The sequence below is a fragment of the Culex quinquefasciatus genome, chromosome 1 (genome assembly GCF_015732765.1).
Source record: "Culex quinquefasciatus strain JHB chromosome 1, VPISU_Cqui_1.0_pri_paternal, whole genome shotgun sequence".
Lineage (NCBI taxonomy): Eukaryota > Metazoa > Arthropoda > Insecta > Diptera > Culicidae > Culex > Culex quinquefasciatus.
In genome coordinates this window covers 27,530,411-27,551,668 of record NC_051861.1, presented here as the reverse complement: position 1 = coordinate 27,551,668, position 21,258 = coordinate 27,530,411, and the positions used below count along the sequence as shown (strand labels likewise).

Below are 21,258 nucleotides of genomic sequence, written 5' to 3'. Positions count from 1 at the left end.
GCTGAAAACTGAATAGCTTTTAGAAAAGATGTTGAAAATTGAAAACAGATGATGCTTCTGTTTCCAGACAATCGCGTCACGATTTTCCTTTAGCATATGTCTGCATTCTGCAATCAGGGACATTATAAATATGATGTTAGCTTTTGAATAATTGGTAATTTCAGGCTTGCACATCATATGCATCAATATTTTTGTTTCTCAAAAAAAAACCGTTGCAAATATGTTTTTATCTATATATATAAAAAATTTTGACGGTTTTGTTCGAACGCGAATCAGTTCAATACGGAGCGTCGGATCGAGGTGCTCTTTGTTGCGTTGGGTACGTTTAAGCCCAAGGAAGGTTCTTACGACAAAAAGTGGCAACTTTGGCCACTCTGGAACCGATTCCGGAAAATCTGCAGATTGTATGGAAAAAGTGGCGTAAAATCAAATTTTGATCATAGGATGCTGATAAGGAAAGAGGAAAAGGGGTGTGGCCCAATGCTTTCTCGACTGATTAGAATCCATTTGGGATTTTTTAAAATGCTTGTAAAAGGAATAGAATAAGTTTTAGTAAAAGTGAAAATAAGCAGAAATGTTTAAAAAAACACGTTGCTCTATTCGTTGGTGTACTTGGTTTTAGTAAATTTCAAGGAACACTCCAGATTATCCAGCATCATTCAATCGAGACCGATTATTAGGCTTAAAATGGGTATATTTCCCCTATATATTGAATCGATGAAAATTCGTATTTTGAAATGCAGAGTGAATTTGATAGTCATAGTTTTTCTCGTGAAAATCAGATTTATTTATTAAAACAACTAAGTTTATTTGCATTTAAACAAAAAACATAAATTGTCTAAAAGTCATAATTTTACATAAATTTTGTCAAACCTAGTTTTGTTCATAATATTATCGATTTATTTTGCATTTTTTCATAATTTTATAATTCATATGATATTTGTACTACTGAAAAAAGTCTTACATTTGGAGATTTTTTTAGCTATGTTTCATAAACCCATAAAATAAATTATAAACAAACTTATTTTACCTTGAGAATTGTCCAAAGAGTCCAAAAGTGCACTGCGTTTAACGATTCAATAATATTTTTATTAAGAAAATCATGACACTTTGAGAATATTAAACGACGAGTGCTGAAAATATCGAGTTTTTCTACATTTTTTGCAATTAAACAATACTTTTGAATTGAATTTCTGGCTAAAATTGATCTTTCCAGCACTCAAATGAGTGCTGTAATGAATTTTTCAACATTCTTATTTTTGGAGATCATTAGTAAGCAAGTTACCGTGATTTTACCTAAAAATGTTTTTAAAAGTTAATTTTTTAAATTTATTTCGTAGTTTGTGTCTTTTTTGGCATTTGTCTGTTCAACAACTTTGTAGAACATTGTTACACTATAAAAAACCCGATTTAATCCCACCAGGGGTGAGATAGAGCCTTTCTTACTAAAGAATTTTACTTCTTTCAATTCATAACATCGACTTGATACAAAAAAATCGTATGATGAAAGCAAGGTATTATTAATGATGTGTTTTCCAAAAGAAATTGAAAACGCAGTTTTCACCAAAAGAATATTTTTAATCGTACAAAATCTTAATCAAACAAGCGTTTATGACAAACGCGAGCATAGCAAGCTTCCCATGCGCCAGTGACGACGCACACTGCGGTTTTGGTTTTCTAGTTTTGGTACGAGCCCAAAAACCGAACAAAGCAGGCGCAAAGCAAAACCGAAGAACAAGTTAACCGCACAGTGGGAAGCTTGCCATTCAGCATCTACGAAAATGAGAGAGTCAGAGATAGCTATTTTTACAACCGCACCACTACTCACTCAACCGCGAGAACCTTAGGTAGATATCCATTGGCGTTGCGAACATTGAATACTTTGAAAACGATATAAAGCTTAGAAGCTTAGAAAGCTCCTATTGGAATCCAATGAACTCTGTTGAATAAACTTACAAAATCACGACAAAATTAAGCCTACTTAAAGGCGATTTTAGGAGCACACGAGAAACAAATTGTTTGTAGCGGGATGAATGTCCTAAGTTACAAAAGTTTTTGCATAAACATTGGGCAGTTATGCAAAAAACGGACAGTGCAAAAGAAACCGAAAAGCTACGATATCTTACATGTTGAAGGAAACATCGGTAGACAAGCTACTACAAACAAGTATAAGTCGAGCCAAAACTTATATGCGCCAGCATTCTCGCGCCAGTATTCGAAGCTCAACTTGACGACTTGGCAACGAAGCGTCGAAAATCAATGCAGTGTGATTTTTTAGCGATTTTTCCGATTAATATCCATGCTGTATCGTCTTATTTACGAAGATAAAAATGACGTTCAGTCATAAAGGAAACCCTATACCTTTCTTGGCGAAGGTCACCAGGTGGGCTTTTACCTTTTATAGGGGTTTCTTTCTTATGGTAGGTTAATCAAACGGCTCTAACTCCAGCACCATATTACGAATCTGGATGAAAATTTGGGAGGTTGTAGAGCTCAAAAATGCAATTTTTGAGATAAATAAAAGATATGAAAATGAAAAAAACTGACAATATTTTCATTTGAAAACTGTGTATTTTGTTGAAAAGTCTGTCCACATCCGAAAACAGATGGATATTTCGAAATTTGAGCGGCAACTCGCCCAGGTTCAGCACACTAGCTTTCATCTGCATTCAGAAGAATCAAAATCGGATTTAGGGGAGCTGAGAACGATGCGACGCAAAATTTGGGGAAATTTTACCACATACGAACATCACTCGATCTCCACGGAATTTATTTTCTCAAAATTCGAGGGTTGGAGATAGACGAGTTCTGTCAAAATGAATCGATAGAGCATCGAAAATCAACGGAGTAAGATTTTTTTACGATTTTTCCGATTAATATTCATGCTGTAAAATGAAAATGACGTACAGCCATAAAGTAAAACCTATACCTTTCTTTAGTAAGAAAGGCAAAATAAACTTACTTACAACAACTTTAAAAAAAAACAAAATTTTAAAATGAACCATTTTGTTCTAAAAGAAAAAATGACCCTGCTGGGTTATTGCAGATTCGAAAAGTAAACATTAAATTTCCCATAAAATAACATGTCCCAAATAAAATTACAGTCAAGTAACGCTAAATAGCAGACTTTTTAAATATATTTTCGAATCTGTTTCGATAAAAAAATACGTTTTATTTTTATTCTTGATAACAAACGAATTGATCATTAGAAGAAATCGTGTTTCACACTGCATGAAAACAATTTGGTTTAATTAATTTTTTATTTCAAAATTTGCTACCGATAAAAATTCAAGATGAATTTCAACTTTTCTGCTCGAATTTTCAATACCAAACCATAAACATGTTAATCCATGCACCGCTTAAAGTTCCACCTCACACCACACAAAATAACCGACAAAATCTCATTTAATTGCGCTCGTACCAGTACCTCGCTCCCCTGCACCAAAAAGCAACCTCATAATCCCTAAATTGAAAGAATAACAAACCACTTCCCATCTTCATGTGAATGCGTGTACAAAATACTTATACGATTATCCGCCGTGTTCCCCCTTCTGCCATTCTGCCGGGCGGTTTAAATTTCAGTTCTACCGAAAACAACTAAAATACCAAAAAAAAACAAGGCGGCAGCTAAATGTGCACAATCACACAGAGAAATAAACATTGAATTTCGCACTTCACTGCGCGCCCTTTTTTCCTCCGTCGAACGTTTCGTCCTTTTTTTATTATTTTCGCACTTCCCCAGGGTTACAAGGGAGGGAGCTTAGCGCCGGTTTGTTGTTTTTTTTCCTCTCTCGCCCTGGCAATCAAAACAAAAAGTTGACAAATTTGGGGCGGCAAAAGAACATAAATCTCGCTGGTACAAAGCAGATTTATATGGATAACACGTCGCCGGTGTTTTTTGGGAGGAGAAAAGCGAAAAAAAAAAACAAATCAAAGCAGCCGACGACAGCGCCGCCAAAAGAGGGCGCATTGCTGGGTGCCTTGAGAGTGGTTGCCGCCAAACGGGCGCAACTTTGGGGGAAAACGTGAGTCATTGTCGTCGGGGTAAGGAGGAAAAAGGACAATAAATTAAGGTGACAAAAGTTGCTCGCTTAGTAGGCGCGCTTGTTTTTCGGGATGAAGGATGAATTCAGGTGAGCAGTCATGCGTTTGTTCAATTTAGAACGGCTATGATTTGCAATGTTGTTTTTGGGGATGAGTTTGAGGAAAGGGAGCGATAATTGTTTTGCTTGAATTTGGATTAATGAGATTAAATACGAACCAAATTAAAGGAGGAAATAAATTACATAACAAAAAATATCTTGACTAAAAACTAAAAACTAAAAACTAAAAACTAAAAACTAAAAACTAAAAACTAAAAACTAAAAACTAAAAACTAAAAACTAAAAACTAAAAACTAAAAACTAAAAACTAAAAACTAAAAACTAAAAACTAAAAACTAAAAACTAAAACTAAAAACTAAAAACTAAAAACTAAAAACTAAAAACTAAAAACTAAAACTAAAAACTAAAAACTAAAACTAAAAACTAAAAACTAAAAACTAAAAACTAAAAACTAAAAACTAAAAACTAAAAACTAAAAACTAAAAACTAAAAACTAAAACTAAAAACTAAAAACTAAAAACTAAAACTAAAAACTAAAAACTAAAAACTAAAAACTAAAAACTAAAAACTAAAAACTAAAAACTAAAAACTAAAAACTAAAAACTAAAAACTAAAACTAAAAACTAAAAACTAAAAACTAAAAACTAAAACTAAAAACTAAAAACTAAAAACTAAAAACTAAAAACTAAAAACTAAAACTAAAACTAAAAACTAAAAACTAAAAACTAAAACTAAAAACTAAAAACTAAAACTAAAAACTAAAACTAAAAACTAAAAACTAAAAACTAAAACTAAAAACTAAAACTAAAAACTAAAACTAAAAACTAAAAACTAAAAACTAAAACTAAAAACTAAAAACTAAAAACTAAAAACTAAAAACTAAAAACTAAAACTAAAACTAAAAACTAAAAACTAAAAACTAAAAACTAAAAACTAAAACTAAAAACTAAAAACTAAAACTAAAACTAAAAACTAAAAACTAAAAACTAAAAACTAAAAACTAAAAACTAAAACTAAAACTAAAAACTAAAACTAAAAACTAAAAACTAAAAACTAAAACTAAAAACTAAAAACTAAAAACTAAAACTAAAAACTAAAACTAAAAACTAAAAACTAAAAACTAAAAACTAAAAACTAAAAACTAAAAACTAAAAACTAAAAACTAAAAACTAAAAACTAAAACTAAAAACTAAAAACTAAAAACTAAAAACTAAAAAAAAACTAAAACTAAAAACTAAAAACTAAAAACTAAAAACTAAAAACTAAAAACTAAAACTAAAAACTAAAAACTAAAAACTAAAAACTAAAAACTAAAAACTAAAAACTAAAAACTAAAAACTAAAAACTAAAAACTAAAAACTAAAACTAAAAACTAAAAACTAAAAACTAAAACTAAAAACTAAAAACTAAAAACTAAAACTAAAAACTAAAAACTAAAACTAAAAACTAAAAACTAAAACTAAAAACTAAAAACTAAAACTAAAAACTAAAAACTAAAACTAAAAACTAAAACTAAAAACTAAAAACTAAAAACTAAAAACTAAAAACTAAAAACTAAAAACTAAAAACTAAAAACTAAAAACTAAAAACTAAAAACTAAAAACTAAAAACTAAAAACTAAAAACTAAAAACTAAAAACTAAAAGGTAAAAACTAAAAACTAAAAACTAAAAACTAAAAACTAAAAACTAAAAACTAAAAACTAAAAACTAAAAACTAAAAGGTAAAAACTAAAAACTAAAAACCAAAAAACTTCCAAATAACGCGTGTACTCGTGAAAATATGCGCCTAAATCGCATCTCCCGGGCAGACGGTAATAACAAGATTCATGCCATTTCAATAACAAATACTGTTAAAATAACTGAGAGTTTAATGGAATCTTCTTAAAAAAAACAATTTTTACACAAGAGTTTTATAACAGGGTAATTCTCTACCAACTCACACGAAATCGGGAAAAGTTGCCCCGACCCCTCTTCGATTTGCGTGAAACTTTGTCCTAAGGGGTAATTTTTGTCCCTGATCACGAAACCGAGGTCCGTTTTTTGATATCTCGTGACGGAGGGGCGGTACGACCCCTTCCATTTTTGAACATGCGAAAAAAGAGGTGTTTTTCAACAATTTGCAGCCTGAAACGGTGATGAGATAGAAATTTGGTGTCAAAGGGACTTTTATGCAAAATTAGACGCCCGATTTGATGGCGTACTCAGAATTCTGATTAAACGTATTTTTCATCGAAAAAAAACACTAAAAAAGTTTTAAAAATTCTCCCATTTTCCGTTACTCGACTGTAAAAAATTTTGGAACATGTCATTTTATGGGAAATTTAATCTCTTTTTCGAATCTACATTGTCCCAGAAGGGTAATTTTTTCATTTAGAACAAAATTTTTCATTTTAAAATTTCGTGTTTTTTTCTAACTTTGCAGGGTTATTTTTTAGAGTGTAACAATGTTCTACAAAGTTGTAGAGCAGACAATTACAAAAAAATTGATATAAAGACATAAGGGGTTTACTTATAAACATCACGAAGTATCGCGATTTTACGAAAAAAAAGTTTTGAAAAAGTTACTTTTTGCGTTTCTCTTTGTTTCGTCGTCCGTGTCTGTCGCGGGTGACCATGAATGGCCATGATCGATGACGACCAACTTTTTCAAAACTTTTTTTCGTAAAATCGCGATAACTCGTGATGTTTATAAGCAAACCCCTTATGTCTATATATCAAAATTTTTGTAATTGTCTGCTCTATAACTTTGTAGATCATTGTTACACTCTAAAAAATAACCCTGCAAAGTTAGAAAAAACACGAAATTTTAAAATGAAAAATTTTGTTCTAAATGAAAAAATGACCCTTCTGGGACAATGTAGATTCGAAAAAGAGATTAAATTTCCCATAAAATGACATGTTCCAAAAAATTTTACAGTCGAGTAACGGAAAATGGGAGAATTTTAAAACTTTTAGTGTTTTTCGATGAAAATACGTTTATTCGAATTCTGAGTACGCCATCAAATCGGGCGTCTAATTTTACACAAAAGTCCCTTTGACACCAATTTCTATCTCATCACCGTTTCAGGCTGCAAATTATTGAAAAACACCTCTTTTTCGCATGTTCAAAAATGGAAGGTCGTACCGCCCCTCCGTCACGAGATATCAAAAAACGGACCTTGGATTCGTGATCAGGGACAAAAGTTACCCCTTAGGACAAAGTTTCACGCAAATCGAAGAGGGGTCGGGGCAACTGCTGTGTGAGTTGGCGGAGAATTACCCAACAGTTATTGTTATCATAACAAAATTTGTTATTAGTCTGATATTGGTTGAAAGCCAAAACAAGTTGTGAATAACATTTTTGTTATGGAAAAATAACTCCAACTGTTTTTTTATGTTTAACTTCATCATCCCGGTACGAGAATCGAACTCACGACCTCTGGATTAGAAACCCAGCACGCCGCTAGTCGAAACCCATCCCCTACCGGTCAGTATTCCCAGTGAGCATATTTACTCTTTTAAGGGATCTGACTTTGTCGAGCCAGACAGGAGTCGAACCCATCACCTTCCGCTTACAAGGCGAAACCCGTAACCTCATGGCCACGGAAGCTCGGCTGTTATTGGGATGATCGGATTAGTTGTTAAAATAACAAAAATAATAACAAAGATTTGTTCGAAGAACAACTAAAACTGATATTAGTCCGTTATTACAATAACAATCCAATAACAAAAAAAAATCATAACGGTGAATAACAAATCTTGTTGTAAATAACATAAAATGTTATTGGTCTAGTATATCCAAATACCGTCAGTGGGGGTGACTACGGGTCAAAAAACGATACACCTATCGAAATTTCTTTAAAACAAAAACAATTTAAATAACATCGAAAATCTTTCAACGTAGATTTGTTCTTAGATAGTTTACTAACATTTTCCCAAAATATAGTGGATTTTGATGAACACTACCTTAACGTGAAGACTTCCATCATCGTCGTGATTTTTCGTTCAAAGATATAAATTTTGCGTCGCTTTCAATATTTTGACAAAATGCCTTCAACAAGTTGTTTAGAATAGTGCCTTACACATGCTGATTCCTTTTGGTAACGATTATCCCATTCCTTGTAAAGTTACTGAAATCGTCATTAATCAATGATTGCCAACTAGGACGTCAATGACTGTGCCACAAAATTATATAAATTTTGAAGCACAATTGATTTAGATCAAAAATTCTTTCAGTGGCTTCAAGAAGGCAACAACCGGCACATGCTGATTCATTTTGGTGCTGAAATTCGTAAAATTGAATTTAATACACATTTTTTTATAGTGATGATTAATTTTCTTTGAAAATGATCAACGGCTTCACCTTAAATGCCAATAGTTTGAAAATTGACCCTATCTCACCCCATAGAGGGGGTGACATTGGGTCAAATGAAACTAAAATTATGCTCAAATACAACGATATGGTAAAAACAAGTCATCCAACAGCGTTCGAGGGAATCGTATTGACACGCTACAATGTTTGAAGTGGAGATTTTCAAACATTTGGGTACTTTTCGAGCAATTTTAACAAAAACGTAACCCAACTTTAGACATCTGCCAAAATAACAGGATTTGTTCTAGGAACGAGATTTTTTCAGCGAAGTCAATGTCCCCTACACAACCCCTTTTACAAAATTCAGTTTCATTGCGAATAACCTGAGAAATGGTAAACTCCGTAAAAAATCACTTTGACCCAATCTCACCCCTACTGACGGTATCAAAAAATGTTATTCCCAAGTTATTTCCGTCTGCTCGGGCTATCAGATCGCCATAAAGTCAACGACCCTCTTAGAAGCTCATTTCTCGTGATAACGATCGCTTAACTTAACCTTAACACGAGCTGCTTGCATCGTGATAACTACCATAACTCACACGAGACCCAAGTCATCGTGCCGAGAAGGTGATTCGCTCAAAATCTATCACACGAGCTAGGATATGGGCGCCTTATTAGAACGCGGGAAAATGGCCCGCAAAGTAAACAATCCTCCTCAAACCTATGTTGTGCTGCCACCCTTTAGTGTGTGTGTGTGACACGAGAAACAAGGCACCAGAGCGCTTCGTTAAATATGTAAAATATTGAGTGAATACATGTGATATCGGTATTAATTTGATGTTTATTCATACGATACACATGGAATGGTTTCCAACGTGGAAAAGACGTAAAAAAAGCTTGTGCAGGAGGAGTTGAGAAGTTATACACACTTGATACTGGAGTTACTTTGATATATTAAAATATTTTTTTTTTTTTTTAATGTTGATCTAATTTGGACCGTATGATAACATTCTAGGAAGCGTTCAGAGGTTTACCGAAATATACTTAAACATTTTAAAAAAATCTTTTGAACTCGTAATATTGCGATAAATTGAACATTTACCCTTATAAAGAAAACCAACTCGAGACACTGTAGAACGACTTCCCCACCATAGTCGTTGTGCGCCATGGCCTGCTACCTCCGTAATGGGTAATGACGGGGGGGGGGAGTTTTTCCTCATCTACCAAGACACAGCCACGACGCCACGGCATACTTCTTTAACCAATTTTTCTTTTGACGTAGACTTACGTCTTTGTCGAAGGTACTGGGGTGTCATTCCAAAAAACCCGGGCCGAAGGCCCTGGATTATTGCGTCATCCGTCAAACGCTTATATCTTTCTTCCCTCTAATCGAATCGACACGATTTATGTTCCATTCGATTCGAAAATTATTCAGCAATTTGCTATAAAACTTTCATTGTTGGCAAAATAGTTTAACTATTGAAACAATTGAATCTTTTAAAATGTTTTCAAAATGCACAGATTTTGCAAGCAAAATGAGCGCTTCCCACTCACGGACGGGAATGTCAAGTACCTATTTTGAGGGGAAAATCATCCGAGCAACGCGACCGAGTGTCGGTCGCGAAAAAGGAGGGGAAGTAGCGGGCCGAAAGGCTATATAAGAACGCGCGCCAGAGCCCATTCTATCATTCACGTCTCAGACGTCGGACCGGCAGCAGCAGCAGCAGCAGCAGGAAAGCTCAGCCCAGAGCAGCAGCAGGAAAGCTCAGCCCAGAGCAGCAGCAGGAGAGAGGGACCAGAACTGGAAAAGAAGCGCGCATCGCCTTCTCGTCGTCACCGTCAGCCAGTTGCCTCACGATGGCCGGACCGTTTGGATCTTTCGTGGTTGCCGTGGTTCGGAGTTGCCTCACTCCTCGTCCCTCGTCCCACCCGGGACGAGGCATCAACGAGATGAGGCGCGCGCCTGCTGCCTTCCGCTGAAGAGCCTCTCGTGGGTCAAGCCGTGATTGTGAAACAACAACTAGCTCGTCGCATTCGCGGCGAGCGCTTCTGAAAGAATTGCGTCGTGTCCAATTCCAAACTGTTGAAAGAGTTGCCTAACTCCCCGTCTCTCGTCCCACCCGTGATGAGTCGGTGAAATGCCTTTCAGGAACTAGTGTTGGTCTTCGGGGGTGACGGATTGCACAGCATTCTGAATCCCTCTCTCCCCCACATTATGGTACCAAATTTTCATTCGGTTCGCGAATGAATCGTTTTTCGTTTTTCTTTCCTCCATTCGATGTTTCCATTGTTTAAATAAGGCTTTCTAGTCAAAGATTTACCAACACATTCAATGGTTACATGACAGTTGAGTTGACTGGAGTGTTAAGTTCTGTTTTGTCAGGGGGTCCATCTCCCATTTACGATCTTATTCTGTTAATGTATTTCAAGTATCTAGCTAATTCTTCAAAATTAAGATATGGAAAACTCAATGTCCACATCTCAAAACTTTACGTAGTCTACGCCATTCCGGTTATGTCTATGACATAACTACTTTGACTTTTTTTTACCTTTTTCACTCCAGCCAACTTCGATTTGAATATTCAATTCCAATTAGTAAATCGATATTTTCTGTGCTAGTCGAGTTTCTCTTGGAGCGTTCCCCACGTTTTTTTTCTTTCATTTTGCGGGAAAAAAGGGAATTATTCATTATAATGATATTGCGGGGGTGGTTTATTGGGTTAATTTTCCGACGAGCTAGGCTAAGAAGGGTACCTCCACACGATGGGATCAAACCGAAGGCCACCCACTAACACACGCGGTGTGGATGAAATTTATGGCTTTGCTTTGGCGCAGGACTAGTTTTATGTCTCGATTACACTATACAGTACCTGAAAATGGTGCTTACGGGGAGGCAAAGCCGATGTGTAATTGGAGCCTTTCTAATGGACGCAAAAGGGTAAGAATTCGTTTGATCTGTAATGAGAGTGGTAGACTTACCATTGTAGGTTAGTGTGTCTTGACGAAACTAATGAAATGATGACGATGGGTGGGGGGAGATGTTTTATAATTGCAGCAATTGACAGAGCTCAACTTTTAAACTAGAGCAAATTAGAAATGTTATTGAATGATTTAAAAATCCGTCGATACTCTACCAAAATATAAAAAAAGATAATACTGCTATACGCTCATTTTACAGCAAATTTAAATTTTAATGCATTTAGTAATTGGAAAAGTCAATCATAGTGGGAAACAGTTTTTGTTACATTGAAAATTGAAGTTTTCTCAAAAATAACCATGAAATTTCAATGTCAAGTGTTTGGCCTCGTACCAGATTACTTTAAAAGATTAATGGTTCGTATCAGTCATCGCTTCAATTTGCATCTCAACTGGAAAAAGCGTGTAAATTCAACTGTTACAAGTGTTTTTCTACCAAACTGATAAATAAAAAACGCCCAACCCTATCTTATCGAAAAACATAATGTTCGCCGCCCAATGTGTGACCAACGATTTAATAGACTTCCCTTTATCAACCCAGTCTCATGACAACTAGCAGCCTAGCTCGGTCCGACGCCGAAAGATAGAGAAACGAGAGGCCGAACCAGACCCAATTCGATTGGTTCTGGACACTTGTGAGCAGGCCACCACCAGGCACTCTTCAGCTGAATGTTCCAGTTTTTTTTGGCACCTTGACTTTGATTATCCTGAGCTGACGATGATTAGGGCTTGATTGTTTCCCTTCTCTATCTGGCGTTCTGTTCGGAAAAACACTCGTTCGTAACTAATCACATTAGTAACAGTATCATTTATTGGTTTCCAAAGCCGGTTCTTGCTTGATGTTCTGGCCGGGTGATTTATGGGCTTCCGACTGTTTTCGTAATAAAGTCCTGATTTTTGCTTGTTCTTGGGCCAGATTTCGGGACGTCTGGAACCGAAACGGAAGTTTATCGGTTCCGATTGTTTGCCTGCGAGGAATTTAATTAAGTTGTTCGCATTCGGGCGAGGGGAGTGAAGACACGTAGATAGCTGGCTAATGATCGGACACGTGTGCTAGTGGGGTGGTCCAGGGAGGACGGTGGTGAGAGGTAGAGAAGAGCTCAGTAAGAACGTTTGTGTAACCAAATTGAAGATTCCACTATTTTGAGCGTAAATTTATTTGTGGTATTAAGAAGGGCTTTTTTAAACTAGTGTTATTATCACCTGCTCGGGAAACTACAAATCCGATAAAAAGTAATTAATTTTCGACATTACCGAAGACTTCAAATCGATAAAAAATAATCCCTTCGTTGAACATAGGTAGGGCAAGTGATTTTGCGTAATACGAGATAATTGCCTCGCGAAATTCGAAATAATTCACTTTTGAGCAGTTCTCTCAGATTTCGGTCATTCGATTTTTTTTTTGTATTTTTTAATCCGACTGAAACTTTTTTGTGCCTTCGGTATGCCCAAAGAAGCCATTTTGCATCATTAGTTTGTCCATATAATTTTCCATACAAATTTGGCAGCTGGCCATACAAAAATGATGTATAAAAATTCAAAAATTTGTATCTTTTGAAGGAATTTTTTGATCGATTTGGTGTCTTCGGCAAAGTTGTAGGTATGGATATGGACTACACTGGAAAAAATGATACACGTTAAAAAAAATTGGTGATTTTTTATTTAACTTTCTGTCACTAAAACTTGATTTGCAAAAAAAACACTATTTTTAATTTTTTTTTTTTAATATGTTTTAGAGGACATCAAATGCCAACTTTTCAGAAATGAATTTTTGAATCAATACTGATTATTTCAAAAAATCGAAAAATTGGTCGCAAAAAATTTTCAACTTCATTTTTTGATGTAAAATCAAATTTGCAATCAAAAAGTACTTGGGTGAAATTTTGATTAAGTGCACCGTGTTCAAGTTAAATTCATTTTTAGGTTACTTTTTTTGAAAATAGTCGAAGTTTTTCATTTTTTTTTAAATTAGTGCACATGTTTGCCCACCTTTGAAAAAAATATTTTTGAAAAGCTGAGAAAATTCTCTATATTTTGCAGTTTTAAACTTTGTTGATACGACCCTTAGTTGCTGAGATAATGCCATGCAAAGGTTTAAAAACAGGAAAATTGATGTTTTCTAAGTCCCACCCGAACAACAAACCATTTTCTAATGTCGATATCTCAGCAACTAATGATCCGATTTTCAATGTTAAAATATGAAACATTCGTGAAATTTCCGATCTTTTCGAAAAAAATATTTTCAAATTTTTTAAACCAAGACAAACATTTTAAAAGGGCGTGATAAAATTCACCTGAAAATGGATTTAACTTGAACACGGTGCACTTTATCAAAATTTCACTAAAGTACTTTTTGATTGCAAATTTGATTTTACATCGAAAAATGAAGTTGAAAATTTTTTGCGACCAATTATTCGATTATTTAAAAAAAAATAGTATTGATTTAAAAATCAGGGCTTGCGAAATTTCGACTTTGTTTATGATAGCTGACAGAACACTCCAATCGTCTTCACCACGATAACCTGATTTTTACATTCTGCTTTCGTTCGTTTCACACACCAAGGAATGAGTGCTACGCAAAGTCACTCACACAATCATTGACTTCCTCCAGGAGAAAAATCGCCTAGAGAGCGGTCGTTTGACATTCAACCGAGATTCCGATCATCTCTCCAATGATAACAATCATATGATTTCTGTCACCACGCAGCATACACTAGGAAGAGAGAGACAAAACGAGAGAAAGAGAAAGAGCACGTTGTCTCGTTCGGGCGGCTGCTTGAGCGGTGCTCATTTTTCGTTCGTTTCGTCTTCGGGTTTACGTTCATCGCCCGTCGCCAAGCAATGACGGTCATGATAAGCGTTGTGTGTCAGGGATCAAATATCGTTTTGGGAAATGATCGCTGACAGAAAGTTCTATCGAATATCGAGCAGTCGCGTTCAGTGATAGATCGCTTTTCAAGGATTGTCAAAAATTCATAACTCACTCAAAGATTTTTTGCACAACCTGGAAATTTCTGAAAAGTTTGCTTTTGATGTCCTCTAAAACATATCAAAAAATAAAAAAAAATAAAAATAGTGTTTTTTTGTAAATCAAATTTTAGTGAGAAAAAGTTAAATTAAAAATCACCAAAAAAAATTTTACCGTGCATTATTTTTTTTCAGTGTATTCCATATCCATACCTACAACTTTGCCGAAGACACCAAATCGATAAAAAAATTCCTTCAAAAGATACAGATTTTTGAATTTTTATACATCATTTTTGAATGGCCAGCTGCCAAATGTGTATGCAGCAATTCCATTTGAAAAGAGCCTAAACCGAAAAAAAGTTCTCCGATTGTTTGGCCATTAGGGTGACCTACATCGTGCTAGGGTGGTTCGAAAAATGGCAATTTTCGTCATTTTTCGCAAAAACCACTTTTTCGAAAAATCATATTTCATCCGATTTTAGCTGTCCTAGACGCAAAAAGGTGATGAGTTTGGCTATTTGGGAAAAATAGTAAGAAGTTCAAAATCTAGCTTAACTATTGAAAAGTCGTATGAAAACATAAAATGGCGTTTTGCCCGTGTCTGGACCAAAGAGCCTATGTCTGAAAATATTTTATCGGATTTCTCGAAAAACATAACATATCAAAATTGGCGATGTCGAACCGTACATTTCAGAGATATGATTTTTGAAAATAAACTGAGTTTTCGACGCGCCACGCGCAAAAACAGGAAAATGACGAAATCGGCAAAAAATCAACTTTTTTTACTAAAACTGTGATAACTTTAAAATTTCAGCGATGACCTATAGATGTTATGGTACCAAAAGTTGCGTCTTTCAATTACGAAAATTTTGATACCCAAACATCTATAGGTCATAGCTGAAATTTTAAAGTTATCGCAGTTTTAGTGAAAAAAGTTGATTTTTTGCCGATTTCGTCATTTTCCCGTTTTTGCGCGTGGCGCGTCGAAAAACGCAGTTTTTATTTTCAAAAAATCGTATCTCCAAAACGTACGGTTCGACATCGCCAATTTTTTGATATGTTATGTGAAATTTTCCGAGGAATCCGATAAAATATTTTCAGACATAGGCTCTTTGGTCCAGACACGGTCAAAACGCCATTTTATGTTTTCATAAGACTTTTTCAATAGTTAAGCTAGATTTTTGGAACTTTTTACTATTTTTCCCAAATAGCCAAACTCATCACCTTTCTTTTGCATCTAAGACAGCTAAAATCGGATGAAATGGCGCGGAGATATGATTTTTAGAAAAAAGTGGTTTTTGCGAAAAATGACGAAAATTCCCATAATTCGAACCACCCTAGCACGATGTAGGTCACCCTAATGGCCAAACAAAAAAATACGGGTCTAATTATTTTGGCCAAGGAACCCCCAGAAAATTTTTGAGCCCGATCGGAGAACTTTTTTTTCGGTTTAGGCTCTTTTCAAATGGAATTGCTGTATGGAAAATTATATGGACAAACTAATGATGCAAAATGGCTTCTTTGGGCATACCGAAGGCACCAAAAAAGTTTCAGTCGGATTAAAAAAATACAAAAATTCAAATTTAAGAAAAAAGACCGATTTCGTAGAGAATTGCTTAATTAGCTTTAATTGAATGTCAAAGTTCTGACCTGCCAACATTAGAGGCACGCTGGAATTAGATGCTGTAACCCTAGGATGTCTGGAATCGATAAAAAAATATGTTCATTTTTTTGTGGAATTTTGCTGGTGGTCATCCACGAATGCCGTAATCTGACATTTTGCTATACGAGTGCCCTTGCTTCTGCCAGAGTTTGGGCAAGCTACACTAATTGCCGGAATCCCGAGTCACATTCAAAAATGTATAAAGTAGTCAGGCGTTTACATGTCGTCGCTGTCGTGCTAACTTGTCGTACGTGCATTTTGGGCCAAATTAAGTTAAGAACGCCATTTTGTGCACCTCACAATGCTTCACCTTTTGACCTTCATAGTTCCCCAAAATTCGATTCCAATCCTGAGGAATTTAATAAACACAAAAAACTCCGTGCATTTTTGTCACTTTTCATATGAAAGATGTTTCAATCTTGTCGTGCTATCTTGACACTCTGAAAATCGATGTAAGTGCGACCACTGGCCAAAGGGCTGTTTGAAACAGTTACACGCCTGACTTGCGTTTTTAGCATTTTTAATCATAACTCGGGACTCCGACAACCAAAATTAACCAAACTTCGGGACAATGCACAGAACGGACAACCAAACAAATCGTGTTTGTTATTGTTTACATTGCGCACTTTGGTTTTTGTTTATTCAAGGTTAAACATTAAAACTTCCCTTTGGCCAGTTGTCGCACTTGCAGGGTGTGACAAGATAGCACGATCAGATCGCAACTACTTTCTCATCTAGAGTGACAACATTGCACGGGTTTTTTTCGGGTTTTGTTGTATATTTCAGGATTAAAATCGAATTTTGGGGATCTGTGAACACTGCACGAAATGGCCCGAAATCGACGTGCGTCAAGATAGCACGCTCGTGACGATCTTATAAGCGCGCGTTCTTCAATCTATTTAATCATTGTTGTTTGTGAGGCAGGGACTTTTCTCAAGTTTTCTTGTATATAAATTTAAAGACCATATCTTTAAATTTGATTTTAGTTTTATATTTTTTCATCTCATAAATGATTTCCCCCACCGAACCGCGCAGCACTCGCAGCGGTGGCGGCGACGGACAAGATTTATCTTACACATCATAATTTTTGCTTCTTCTTCTCTCCATTTCTTTAGTACAGACCATCTCGTGTGAGTGAGTGAGTGTGTTTGTGTGTGTTCATTGCATAGTAATTACATGACAGTTCGTTCTCGCTTCGGTAGCGCTCTTAAATTGAATAACTCCACGCCCCCCGCCCAGACCCTTTTTGTTCGTTTTCGAGGGGTCCACAAATGGTGCGGGAAACAATTACAAAAAAAAAACGAGGACCGTTTTCAATACTTGTTAAAATATGTACAATAATCATTCTTGTGAGTTTCGCTTCCTTCGGTAGGAACAACAAGCTCTGTTTTTAGCACTCGCTCAATCACACCAACACAACGGAAAGATAGTGATTTTATTTAAAAGTTTACCGAGTGCGCCCTGAAAAGATATTTTCTCACACCGCACAAGAAGCCGCCGCCGCTACTGCTGGTAATCACACTGTTAATTAAACTACACTTTTGCGGGCGCCGCTTTTTAATTACACTATAGGAAACACATTATTTAACATTTCATTTTTCAATTAATACTCGATTTTTGCCGGCAAAAAGTTTCGCGCGGTCACGGTGGCGGCTTCTGGCACGACGCATCCCATCATAACCTCAAAACAGTCGAAGGTAAGTGCGAGAGAAAAATATCTTCTTTTTGTGGTTGTGTGTGAGAGCGAGCGAGTAAGTGCTTTGAAGAGTGCGATTTCTCAAAAGTGCGATGACGTTGCGGAGAAAGAGAGCGGAATGAAGCAAATGGATTTGGGGTTTGAAGGGTTCCCTAACACGGACGTAGGATTTGAGGTATCACATAGGAAAGTAGTGATAGAGGTGAACGCAATTCAGGTAAGTACAAAAAGTGCAGTGTAGTGTAAGAAGTGTTAAATCTGTCAACTCTTAAGCTGTCAAAACTGTCAACATGAGAGACTTATGCTTTCTCTTTCTCAACACAGTTTAATTAAATCGAATATTGCCACTCGTTTCGTTTTTTTGTTCACCACTTTAATTAAATAACTGTCCTCCTGGTAAGCGGCTTACCAAACTTTTATTTACGCGAGTGTTTACTTTCGGTTCACGAAACGCTACCGATGAGAGAGACAGGGAGTCAGGAACAAACTTTACACTGGTTCTGGTTGCGAATAACGGAATTACACGTATATTTACAAGTAGTAGTAGCCGTCTTGCCGCACACGTTCAAAAAGACAGAGTGCGGTTTGACTGGGTTCATTCTTTACAGGAAATTTGTGAAAATCACACACGCTTACGCACAACTTTGACTTACACTAGCTTACGACCTAGGAAAGAGCGTTGAGACTTGAGGGCGTCCTCACTAAGTCGAATAAATTATCTACCACGGGTAAGCGAATAAAAAAACTAGGAAAACTCTAACATTAAAACAAAAATAGAGATTCTTTAATAACTATATAAACACTGTACGTTTCTCTCTCTCCTGTTCTGCGGGTCACAGGTTCGGTTTCTCCAGCGATAGTTAGGAATTGGAACGTCGCCTGCGCTCTCTATATGCTACACTGAGTTTGGTGAACGGCGACATTCTACGGCGGCGGGTTTCTCTAGATAGGTTCAAGTCTTGTCGGAGGCAATCGTTTGCAGCAGTCTGCCGTAGGTGGTGAGATTGATCAGCGTTTTGGTGGCGGCCTGCTGCTCGGCCGGCGTCGCAGGACACGCCCCGATCACGGCCTGCAGCCCGCTCGAGGTGCAGGTCGAGGTCGAGGGAGGAGCGGAAGTGGAAGTGGTCACCGGCGCCGGACGCCGCTGGGAACTACTACCACCGGGTGGCCAGTATTATTTCTGCGGGCTGAGGCTGTCCTCGTGCATGATCTTCTTCTTCAGGATGTTCATGTCGTTGACGTTCTCGAGGAAGGTCTTGTGCGCGGACAGCACCTTGACCGTCTCGACGTCCTTCTTGAGCTCCTCCATGTCGCGCTTGAGCTTCGCGCGCCTGTTCTGGAACCAGGTTATAACCTAAGGAGTGAAGAGAAAGAAATTGTTAGTTGAATCACCTTGAATCAAAACTCATTCAAGGGCTATTAACCATAAGGTGCCCGACAACTCTAGCAAAACAATGCAAAAGGACCGTTGTGGGTTTGTAAACAAATAGTGAATCCCTTTCATGCCAGATGTAAACATCCTCTAGTGTGAGCAGGCCACACTCTTTTTATTGTTTTGATAGAACTGTCAAAGTAACCCGATGAAGTTGTTTAGAAAAGCTAATGTAACGTTTTGTAACGGAACTCAAATCGTTAAGGTGACTTCATTGTTAAAATAACCAATTTCACCGGCCAAAATTGTAAAATAGAAAAAGAAGATAAATTACGTGTATTTTCTCAGCTCCTCCAGGTCTCGTTTTCCCTTCGCGCGGCGGTTTTGGAACCATGTTATGACCTTGAAGGGAGGAGGAGAGAAGGAGAACGAAATGAAAATTCACATTAAAATGTGTGTGTGGGAGGAAAATTTGACAGAAAATTTTCCTAGGCTGAATTCTGAAGTTTGAACGTTTTCTGAGTTGAAAAAAAGTTGTTTAAAAGACAACCAACAGGGACAACAGGTTGATATTAGAGTCTATGAATCATCCTAGTAAGTACTATGGAATATCTGGTAGTTTTGTCAAACTCTGTCAATTCTGTCAAAATCTACAAAACTTAAGTAAAACTGTCAACAATTTCCAAACCAGTATCGATAACCTTGAACGTAAACACTCACTAGAATAAGTGGAAAGAACTATTTGTTTACATCCAAGGTAACGCGCTTTTGAAATGATTGTTTTGAAGTCAAATATTGACATTTCTGTCAAACCTGTCAAACGGCATCGTTACAAAGCGTTACACCCTTTTTGTTTACGCCCCTGTCAGTCAACTCACCTGCGCATTCGAGAGGCCCAGCGCGGCCGCGATCTCGTCCCGGTCCGACGGGGACAGATACTTTTGGTACAGGAACCGCTTCTCGAGCTCGAAGATCTGCGTGTTGGTGAAGGCGGTCCGCGATTTCCTCTTCTTCTTTGGTTGGGGCCGGTTCGCGAACAGGTTCAGATGGGATTGCTCTGGGTAAACAAAGAAAGAGAGAGGGAGGAAAACAATTTGTTAATTAGCTTGCTAAAAGAGTTGAAAAAATATTCAAAGAGCCGCCGATCGGCGGCGACCAAGTCCAATGAGACCAAAACTGCCATAAATCCATAAATTTTTATGGTGATTTAATATTCCGTTTTGGAAGCACAAAAGGCCTACTGTTCCAGAGTACCTTTTTACGCGGAGGTCGGACGATAATGTCTGTTAATGTTGATTTCCTCCAAGTAGGCGGCGGCTGACGCGAAGCGCGGGTCGTAAAATGTCAGCCGCCGGAAAAAAGCACCCATCAAGTGGTGGCGGCGGCGGCGGTGGGGATAAATTAACACTAATTCATATTTTTCACTGATGAGCGTGAACTTTTTTCTTTAGTTTCCTCCGAAATCAGCGCGCAGTGTTTTAAGTGGATTCTGCTTAGCCGCCGCACCGTGACGGGGCGCATATGAAATATTATGCACGACGGCGGCTGATTAAAAATGCCAAAGTTGAGCCGCGCGCGAAGCGCTGCGTGGTGATAAATTTTCATAAAATTAACGAATTTACGAGCAAGCCGTAAATTCTGCTCATTTAATTTAATTTACCATTTTGGCGTCATAGACCGATGGGCGGCTAAGGAAAAAATAATAACAAGAAGTACTTCTTAATTGATGTCTTCACGGAACAGGGGGAAAACGCCCCAAATTTGCATTTTTATTCCGTTGTACAATTTTTCACGGACCCTGACAGTCGAGCGGCCATTACGCCCCTTTCGATAAAAAAAAAATGTCGTGCTCAGGTGCAATCTCATTAGTAACAATCGCGAAATGAGTCCCACTCTTTTATTTAGAGCCGCCAACTTTTGACAGCTGCGAAGCAGGCGGCACAGCCGCCCAATTGTCACTTTGACAGTTTGCGCGGCTTTTATCAAAAAACAATGGCTACTCGATAACTTCCAAAAAACGAACTAATTAACTCTTCCAGCCCTCGCAGCCAAGTGGAAGGAAATGTTAAATTAAATGATAATATATTGGACCTCTTTCTTCGGATTCTTCTTCCCGGGCGGCGGCCGTCGCAACCTTTGAAGAAGCTATAAAATTATTAAAATGAAATGATTTCTTCGCAGGAAACGAC

General features: G+C 36.8%; 1 protein-coding gene across 2 annotated transcripts in view; it reads right to left on the bottom strand.

The window, feature by feature from the left end:
• Nucleotides 1-16,970: 16,970 nt before the first annotated feature.
• Nucleotides 16,971-21,258, bottom strand: part of LOC6035632 (homeobox protein B-H2) — a 43,475-nt gene continuing 39,187 nt past the window's right edge. Inside the window, exons 2-4 of one of the 2 annotated variants that reach the window (XM_038248568.1) lie at nt 19,948-20,126; nt 19,404-19,471; nt 18,929-19,051 (exon numbers count right to left, since the gene is read on the bottom strand). In XM_038248568.1, the coding sequence (XP_038104496.1) occupies nt 19,045-19,051; nt 19,404-19,471; nt 19,948-20,126 (254 nt within the window). In that variant the 3' untranslated portion in view covers nt 18,929-19,044. Of the gene's footprint in view, nt 19,052-19,403; nt 19,472-19,947; nt 20,127-21,258 lie in introns of both variants that reach the window. The other variant, XM_038248567.1, reaches the window with a different exon arrangement.